We start from the raw sequence: 10,103 nt of genomic DNA on the forward strand, positions 1-10,103 counted from the left end.
CTGGTGTGGTAATTTATTTTGCACTGGCTCCGCTTTGCCTCAGTAATGAGCACAATTTCATCCTTCATGTGTGATAATTAATCACGTGAATTGCCTTGGATTCGAAGTGACTCTGCTTCCCCCTCACTTTGGAAAGGCTCCAGATTGGAGTTCCAGATCCCTAGAAAATAATTATAATTACAGCTTAATTCCGAGAAGATAGAATCCATCTAGAGTCCTTCTGCTAATAAAAATCTTGTCAGTGAAAGAGAGAAGAAAGTTTCCCTCTCCCACCTGCAGCCCTCACATCTGCTTGGATAGTTTGGAGCAGGTTTGGAGAGAAGTGGAAGGGAAGGTTCAACTGTGTGAGAGGAAGACCATTTGTGGAATGTCAAATTCCACTTGTTGCTCAAACAAAACATTTAGTTAATTTCATAAAGAGCTTGTCAAGGTTACCTCAATTTGGGGTTTCCATCCATGTTTTGCAGTATCACCAATACAAGAGTGTTCCAACATGTCAGTAACTGCTATTTGTGAATCAATTGCTTCCACCTTTTCAGACATGCATGACCAATCTGTATTGCAGCCAACACTTCTGTGGGAATCTGTAAGCCACTCATTGGGCCTATGTTTGCTCATCATCGTTATCACTGTGTTTTGTCCCCTGGTCACCATTGAGGCTTTAACATTAGTTGCTCGACTTGTTGTAAAACAAGCTCTAAAATCAGAGGTTGCATCAACAGCTTGGTTCACTGTACTCTGATTTTTATTAACTATATTATTCAAGGATGCTATGCCATTTAACTCTGTGTTAGGAAAATTCTCTTTGCATATTCCATGCAGTTTGCAGGTGCAGATCTCATTAGTATTCAATACAACAGATTGTTCATGAGTACAAGAATCTGAAATATCCAGACCATCACTGTAAGTGTGTATAGGCAATGCAAGTGTTCTTTCTTGATGCAGTACATGTGGATTTCCAATTCTCTGAGAGACATTTGTACTACTGTTATCAGTCTTTTTAAATAATCCTCTATTAGTAGACATTTTATATGTCCATGCTGTGTCTGTAAGAGAATTTACTTTTGTCTTTTCATCAATTTCACTCTTGCAAATTAAGGATGACTCTGAGTTGTTCTTTTCTCTATCAAGTGCATCTTCAGTTTCATCTCTTTCTTGATCATCAGAATTCAGGTAATGGGCTGATGTTCCTTTGCCATCTTGAAACGTCTTGGAAAATTCTGGCTTTTCACTGAAACTGCAATAGTTACTAACTGCACTGCAACTTGTATTAGATAATTCATCTTCCAATTTATTAAACTGTGGCTGGCCACCTGTCAATTTATGTTCATTTGGCAACTTCTTATCATTAAAAGTTTCTAAGATCTCCCTTTGTTGTGCATATGAGGAGCTACAACAAACACATTCTTCTTCTTCAGCACTGTGATATTCTAACTGTGAGTCATCATCTAAGTCACTGCATCTGTAATCATTCTCAATGTCAGTGAGGTTGGGAAGGTCTTCGTGAATAGGCATAGTAAATCCTCCTTCAGTTGCATCTTCTGGTGGAATGGAAATTTTCTGTTGCTCTTTACATAGAGATTCATTTTCTTCATCCACTGATGAGCTCATGTTAGTCAGGTTTTCTTTTGTCAAATTCAGTTCTGAGGTACTTAAATAACATGACTGGTTTGAAATGGAGCAGTTAGCCCCAGCTTGATGTTCACTACAGCTATTGTTAGTCTCACTTTTTTCAGAATGTTCCTGCTTGTGGGCAGCACTAAAGAAGACAGTTGATTTGAACTCATTTTTCTCAACTCTACTTCCTCTTTGCTCCAAGGTCCTAGCATTGGAATGGCCACCTGAAGCAATTCGGCTGACCATACCTTTATTCAGCCTAGATATTTCAGGATTCCTTGATGCCAGTTGATGGGAGCCCAACACAGCTTTTGTATCTGCTTAAAAACAAGAAATATATTCAGGGTAGCTATTTAAAGAGATGGCCTTTCTTTACTGAAAAAGGTACTCACTATTTGTTCAATTTAAGTAAATAAATTAATATACTGAGGAATAAAAGGAAGTGGACTGGGGGGGTAGGGGGACTGATTATATAGACTGGAAAACTGCAATCATATTACTTATTTTGCTGTAAATGAACATTTTGAATATTGTGTACCATTAGATAGAAAATATCAACCAAATAAAAGGGCTTGGAAGCTATAGTTCTCTAAAGACTAATAACATCTGGAGTTTTCAGGAGTACCTAAATTAATTCTTTGGAAGTGAACACTTACAACCACATATACAACCAGTCTACAACTACAGTAAGACCCCCTTACATGCAGATTCTTTCTGTGGTTTCACTTACCCATGGTCTGTAAAAATATTATTCCCTTTCTCATCTGCTCTCTGCAAAGCATGATGGAACCCATCCACTTCCCAAATTTCCTCTCATTGCTTCTTCACAAGTGGAAGGTCAACTTCTGTTTATGGTCATCTCTAGGTCTTCCAGTGCGATTGTATAGTATGCTTGAGTCGGAGGTTGACCTGCTTGTTGTGAGGAAGCAATTGGGAGCAGACCAATTCCCCAGCCCAGCATGGGGGAGAAAGTAAGGGGGGGGGGGTTACGATAATTTTCCAGTCCCAAAAATACAGTTTAAAAATTAGGATTCAGTACTGTCTGCAGTTTCAGGAATTCACAGGAGATCATTAAACATATCCTCTAAGAGGGGGTCTTACGGTATATTGCTGTTTTGTCAAAATGCAGAAAGGGTAAAATAGTAAGCAGAGAGTAGAACATTAGTTTTATCTGTGAGATGTGTCTTTTCAATGGTAAAAGGAAACATCCTGTCATGGAATGCTTGTCATCGCCCTGGTAAACAGAAAGTAAACCCCAAGGGAACCATCACCATGGGAAGCAACACCCCAACAGTCCAAGTTACAACCAAGGAAAAAAAGAGAAACAAATACAGTTGCCCCTCTTGTCCCAGACCCCTCCAAAAAAAGCTTCACTTATATTCAAGCCCCACTGGCTTGAATATGGGTAAATGGCTGTGGATGCACATGCACTCCTTGCACACGTGTCCTATTGTTTCCCCCTCTGTTTGTCCCTTGTGCATAGGCAAGGGATGCAAGTCTCAAGATCACGAGAATGGAGGGAGGACTGTATGCCACTTCCAACTGAAACAGAGTAAATCAGACAAAAACTACCAACTATTATCAATGTGGATAAAAACTAAAGAAACATTAATTACCTTCCTCATCCTTGAGGAAAAACGCTTCCCTCAGTTCTGGATAGGGAAGAGGTTTCTGCCTGCACTAAGACTACTGTTCCTTTTTCAGCAGTGGAGAGGGAAACAGCCTGTCATGGGATGTAGCAAATCTCCCAAGCCAATAGGTGGATGGCCTGGGGCACACTGATTAAATGGACACCACTGTCTGTAGTACACATCTTCTAGATGAAGGCTCTGCAGATTCAAAGGCATGTAATTGGGAATGGTGCATAAAAAGTAGAAGGAGAAGCCTATGTTTCAGACTGGTCTACGCCTAATCTCTTCAGGGTGGTCAGTGGAAAGAAGCCAGTCATAATGTCAAGGCAACCACTCCAGACATAACCTGAGAGGCACAATCCACCATACACTGAGGAGAGTGGATGTGTTGAGTAGCTAAAGCTTGTGACTTTTGACAGAAAGACATGGCTGTGTTGCATTGAGCATCTGGGATATTCAGAACAAAAGCCACCATCCTGTCCCAAAGAAAGTTCTGATATTCAGCCATGCAAGCCTGTATTGCCCACCTTAACAGAAAGAGATGCCGAGGAATAAAACCTATGACCAAAAACATCAAGGTGACTGCCTTCCTTATCAACAGGAGCAGACTGAGTCTTCCCAGAAGATCTGGACTACAATGCTTCCACTGCTATGGAATTCAGGGCCAGATGATTGAACAAACAAGAAGCAGGAGAACAAACAAGAACAAACAAGTTCTCCAACTTCTTGGATGCTGGGGAGAACGAGGAAGGTTTCTGCCAAGAATGTTTCATAACCTTATGTAAGGTGGGCAGAAGAGGGACCAAGGCAGTCTAGGAATCTACCATTTGAAAGACAAGATCATTGATTGGAGCCAGGGAAATCTTCACCTCGATACCAAGAGCTTTAGGCATCCGTCAAATATGTCTGAGAAGAGCTTCATGTACTCAGGGGAAGATGAAGGTCCAGAGTCCTCAACTGTGCCAGAAGGAAAAGATTTTATAGGTGAAGGGGAAGCAGGCAAGAAAGAGTCAGAATCATAACCATCAGACTTAGCCCCTGTAGCCCTAGCTGGTAGCCCAGTATCAGAGGCAGAAACTGTTGGGGTACCTGATGCATTGGCAGCAGGTTTGGTATCAGAGCTATTACTGCCAGTGTAACCACTGTCGAAACCTAAGTTGGGGTGGGAGCCAAATTTCGTACCAAAACTGTCAGTGCTGATGACAAAGAAACTGGAAGAGATGATGCTTGTGACATCAGTATCAAAGTTGGTACATGGCTCCATAGATGGGATAATGGAACTCAGTTTCTTTGATTTAGTGGAATGGTGGTCCACATTGGACCTACTGGAGACCATAGTCACAAACCTTGAGAGATTGCTTCCAACAATAAACATTGAGGCACTGAACTCTATTTTTAAGGGCTTGGGCATTAAAACCCTTCCAAATGGCACAACATTCAACAATGTGCCCTTCTCCCCAAAAAAGACACATGGGATGTATGTTACAAAGAGACACTTTCTGACCGCAGCAGAAACAATGCTTGAAGAGCAAAGTTGAGGCCATAGAAAGGGGAGAAGGACCCAAGGGTGTGGAGATCTCGGTATTTTATACACATAGACATATATATGGTGGGGGAAAATAAACTTAGAAAAAAGAATGACTAAAGAATAGAAAAAGCAAAAAAAAACTACTACTCAGCCCCAAAACAATCTGAAGCAACTAGCTCTGTAGGCGGACAAATGGAAACTGAGGAAATGGTAGCTTGGTGGGCTTGAGCATGTGTGATAGGTGGCTAGAATATTCCATTGGTGATCTCTACACAGGTGCAGACCCATTTGTGTTAGACACAGAGACCACAATGAAGATTACTCCCTTCACCTCAGGGACGCACAACATGATCCCCTTGTGATATTCCCCCTCACACTGGTATAGGAAGATGGAAATCTACAGTTTGGTGGGAATATATTACACGGTTGCTGTTTCTCTGGTAATAATGGCACACAAACAATCACAAAAGTCAGGGTGTAGTGTTGATCCACTACCCTACAGTAGAAGAATCTACTGTATATACTTGACTATAAGTCGACTTCATGTGTAAGTCGAGAGCAAGTTTTGGGACTAAAATTATGGATTTTGACACGACCTGTGGCTAAGTTGAGGGCAAAACTTAAGGTGTAAACAAAGAATCTAAAGGAAGAAGCAATGGAAACAATGCCAAAGAACTTACAAAATTCTAGTAGGCATGTTTGTGCTCATACTAAAGACTGGATGGATGAGAGAATAGAGATCAGTGATTCCAGGAGAGATTATGCTCTTGCCTTTTGCCAGGTGATGATTCCTTTTTTAAATAAAGAGTTAAAGTACAATACTTAGATTGACCCACAAATAAGTCAACTCAGTTTTTTGGAGTCATTTTTTTTTACTAAAATTTCTAGACTTTTACATGAGTATATACAGTAATCTTTACTCATCCTCTGTCCCATATGCATATCATTGAACTCGCTGGACCCAATGTGGGTCCTGTGTTTGCACTGGTTCACAATGTGGCCTTGGATAGAGGGTTCACCCTCTTCCATCTGTGTCACCTTTCTTGTTTTTTATTCTGTCACTTACACCTTGGGATCCTCAAGCCCAGAAGCAGTGCCAGCCTGAGATTCCACTAACATCTTGGGATTGTGTTCAACAGAGTTTGAGCGTTCTGCTTTCTACTTTAATGTTAGTATGCTTTTTCATTGGGGGACTAGACTGTGTTTAGGGGGTGACTAGTGGGCCTGTGCCATAATCACAGGCCTACTAATCACCCCCCAAACACAGTCTAGTCCCCCAATGAAAAAGCAGAAATTAATACAGAAAGGGTTATAGGCTTTTTTTAAATGGCAGTCGTCAGAAAATAAATCATAAGAGAAAAAAGATACACTCACACGCAATACAGAAAGAATATTATCCTTGAAGAAACAGAAGGAGAAACGGCTCTAGAAATAGATTATTTAGAGTACAAATAAGAATCAGACTGAGAGCTGTTGGGGATTGCCCCCCTTCCCCTCGTCACAGTTCCTTTAAAGTCTACTTCCTGCTTACCAGAATGATGAGAAGCAGCAACCCATGAAAGGATGTTTTCCCTTCCACTGCTGTAAAAAGAATATTTACTGCAAAACCATTACTAACATGAAACTAGAAAGCAGAACAGTATTTCCCAAACTTAGATCTTCAGATTTTATTGAACTACAAACACATATAAAACTACAGGAATAGTGGTTTGGTCTTCTGGAAATTGACATCAATACTCTCCAGGGCCCCAAATTTGGTAACTAATAAAATAAAATGTTAAGATGCTTACATCTTTAAATAGGAACCTATTATGTATGGAATAATGGAAATTACACATCATGGTTATTTTGAAGTAAAGGAAGATACAGGGTGCCCAAATCATAGTAAGCACATTTACAACTGAAAATACTATGCATACATCAATCTTTGAGAACGTCTCCTTACCTTTTACATTTATTATGCTTCTCCCTTCAATGAAGTCCATCACCAACTGTTTTTCCACAAACGTGTAGAGATCTTGCATCCCTTCTAAATCAGGGATGGGCAACTGTGGGACACTAGGGGGCTGCATTACCCTCCCCCAGAAGTTCTTGCAAACCAGACTCCTAATGTAAAACAAATATTTTTGCTTCCAATCTCTCTCAATCCTCTCTAGGGGCTGTGGGCAGCATTTTCACAATATTTTTAGGTCTTCTGGGCAAACAGGTTTTTACCTACGGTTTTAAAAAAGGCCTTTCCGGGGCCTATCATAACCATGGGGGGGGGGCATGGTGAGAATGTCCTCCTAGAGGCGTTGGGGGCTTTTTTCTAACTCCTGGTGGACCCTGGAGACCACAAAACCAGCCCTGAAAGCATAGGTGGCCCTCCAGCCACATTGTGCCCACCCACTGTGCCAACACAAAAAGAAATGGCTCTGGAACAAAGCAACACTTCTTCTCATAGAACGGTGAGATGGTGAGATAGGCAAGGATCTGTGAAACCCACTAGCCTAATTTCAAAATAATCAGAATCCTGCGCTAAAGGGTACTCAACCCACCCATGTGTTTTAGTAGGAGAAGATAGGAAAGCTTCGTTTACTTCAAGACCTTTTTTTCTTCCCCTTTTTGTTACATTTCTATGTGTTTTGCACCCCAAGAGGGTCTCACTCTAGTTTGAGAACCACTGGAAACTGAGTCAACAGACATGCTCCTAACATCTTTTCTCCTTTGAAGAAAACTGTTTCTTCATCTGTTTGTCCCTACCAAAGGTAAAGAACTTTCTGCTTTCAAGAGACATCATCAGTATGTACTATGTACTGTAATGTATCTTAGCCAAAAGGCAGAAAAGCTGCAGCTCAAGCAGCCAGTTTAATGGGGAGGGGAATGTTTGATGTTAGCAGTAATGTTTCCTTTCCTATTTAATACTATTGTAGTTGGTAATTTTTATGTGGCTTGCCTGTTCTGATGATTTATTAACTGATTCAACAACCTCTTTAAAGTATAAGCACAAGATCACACTGACTCTTCAGTAGTACTACTTCAGAAGTACTGAAATCACAGTACTTCTTTTAGCCACCCACTAAGTTACATAAACATAACAGAACTGTTTTTGAGAACATTTAGGAACAATTATGTACAAACAAACTGCCCTGGGTTTCCTACCATGTTCCTGAATAACAGATGATTATGTTCTTAGAACACAACAAGCCAAATGTACCAAAAAAATCCATTTAGAGCTAAATTACTCAAAAATATTTACAACACCTACAAATTCCTGATTAAAAAGTTGCTACTTTACTAAAAAGTGTAATGTAACTCACCTGAAGAACTCTGAGTATCAGACTTCTCTAGAACTCTGCAAGTATTCGTTTCAGTGGCAGCATTCAGTTCAGTAGCAGGATGTATATAGTAATTGTTCTCCCTTTGGTGAGGATTAAAAGGAACATGTGACCAAGGTGGTACTACCACAAATGGATTTGCCACACGACTGTAAATTTCAGGTGTAGAAAAGTGTGCTCTTTGGTGCGAATACAAAGGTACCAATGAATAAGTGACTTGTTCATAAACGGAATAATCTCTCAGAAACCATGGCCTTCCATAGTACGGAGGAGAAGCCCACGAGTTTTCATTAAAATGAGGTAGGCATGACATATTTTAGGCATAGTGTGAGAAAGGGCGAAAGTGTATCATTACAATTCCTGGAAAGCAAGAAAAACAGGGGGAAAAAATAATAATTAACAATGAAATGAAGGGTTGAGTCCTGAAATTGTTGTATATACTCATGTACAAGTTTAGAAATTTTAGAGTTTTTATCCAAGGGTCATAACAAAATCCATAACTTTGGCCCCCCCCCAAACCTGTCCTTCACTTGTACATGAGGTCAACTTATGTACAGTAATGCTCCAATCCTCTGCCAGTACTGTCTATCAAAACTGAAACACGTGTAATTTTACATTACTTGAATGCTAGTCCAAACATCCTTTTAAATGCTGTTTTAAAAACACAGTCCCACGCGCTGTGTTCAAGGAATCCCACCTGATTTCCATTGGACCTATAGGGAAAGGTAGTATAGGACTGCAGCCAATTTTTTCTTTTTACGGTAGTTCCTCCATATTCATGGGGGTTAGGGGAATGACATCCCCACGGATATGGACAAGTCGCAAATAACTCCACCTCCCACTCAGAAGCCAGTTAAAGGGGTGGGTGAAGAGGAGCAGGAGCCTGCGCTCCTTTCCCCCCCCCCCCAACTTCCTGTCCATTTAACTGGTTCCCAGCCCCATTGCTTCCTTCTCCAGGGGGCAATGGGGCAGGGAAAGGGAGGAGGAGCCTCCATCCCCCCAAATCTCTTTCCCAACCAGATTTTTGACTGGGCTGCAATCCATCTGGGAAGGAGTCCTGAGGGGGGTTATTGGAGGCTCCTCTTCTGTTTGCTAGCCCTATTGCCCCCTGGGCAGACCAGGGACTGAGAAGGGGAGGCAAAGGGCCTTGGGGAATGGAGGCTCCTTCTCCGTTTGCCAGCCCCATCGCTCCCTTGACAGCCCAGAGAGAAATGGGGTGGACAAAGGGTCCTTTTTGTGTGTGGGGGGAGATGGAAGCTCCTTCTCCATTTGCCAGCCACATTGCTCCCTTGACATCCCAGAGAGCGGTGGGGCAAGGAGCGGATCCTGGAAACTATGGAGGCTGTGCCACGCTTTCCTGGCTGGATCATTCCCTGAGAAAATCACATTAGTTGGCTGCTGGGCTTTTTCTCCTGAGGGGAAAAGCCTGGGAGGGAGCATGAGGAGGAATGCCTGGGCTAGCAGCCTTGACCTGGCGGATAATTGAAACCGCAAGTATCAAGGCTGCGAATGCAGAGGGCTGACTATATAGATACTTATGGATGACGTATTAAAAGAACCACTTAAAGCACACCCCAGGGCTTCCGTACACTTAGCAGATGCTACCTGTAGTTCTAAACAGTTGTTTGCAGGTAGCACAAACTACTCTGTGGAGCCACCTGTTTCTGAAGTGGCTCACTAGCAGACAGGGATAATGTTTGAGAAACACAGGTACAAAATTCATTTGGGCCGCGCAAAAAGAAGCTGTGACGGTTAGGCTTTAAATTAACTGTCACACCGTCTTTTTTGCAGCTATAAAAAGAAGCTGTAAACTACTTCAGATGCCTTTTTGTTGGTTTTGTGTACCTTTTTTTGTAGCTTTTGTTTACCATGTTATAGTTTTATTTATCTTTTTAAATCCCAGCTGTTTGTTACAGCTTCTTTTTGAAAAACCTTAAAGCCCAATTTACACCTTCCTTTTTAAAGTGCTTTTGTACACCCCTGTTTAAAGCCTAACTGCTATAGCTCCTT

The 10,103-nt window shown here is 41.5% G+C and overlaps 1 protein-coding gene across 7 annotated transcripts in view; it reads right to left on the reverse strand.

The window, feature by feature from the left end:
• Positions 1 to 10,103, reverse strand: part of RBM44 (RNA binding motif protein 44) — a 37,058-nt gene that overhangs the window by 24,918 nt on the left and 2,037 nt on the right. For 4 of the 7 annotated variants that reach the window (XM_089477689.1, XM_089477688.1, XM_089477686.1 and 1 more), the window contains exons 2-3: positions 8,076 to 8,453; positions 436 to 1,937 (exon numbers count right to left, since the gene is read on the reverse strand). In XM_089477689.1, the coding sequence (XP_089333815.1) occupies positions 436 to 1,937; positions 8,076 to 8,406 (1,833 nt within the window). In that variant the 5' untranslated portion in view covers positions 8,407 to 8,453. Of the gene's footprint in view, positions 1 to 435; positions 1,938 to 6,721; positions 6,883 to 8,075; positions 8,454 to 10,103 lie in introns of those variants that run through there. The other 3 variants (XM_089477692.1, XM_089477691.1, XM_089477690.1) reach the window with 3 other exon arrangements.

Source organism: Sceloporus occidentalis, unplaced genomic scaffold, assembly GCF_023333645.1.
Source record: "Sceloporus occidentalis isolate IW3139 unplaced genomic scaffold, rSceOcc1.0.p SCAF_12, whole genome shotgun sequence".
Lineage (NCBI taxonomy): Eukaryota > Metazoa > Chordata > Lepidosauria > Squamata > Phrynosomatidae > Sceloporus > Sceloporus occidentalis.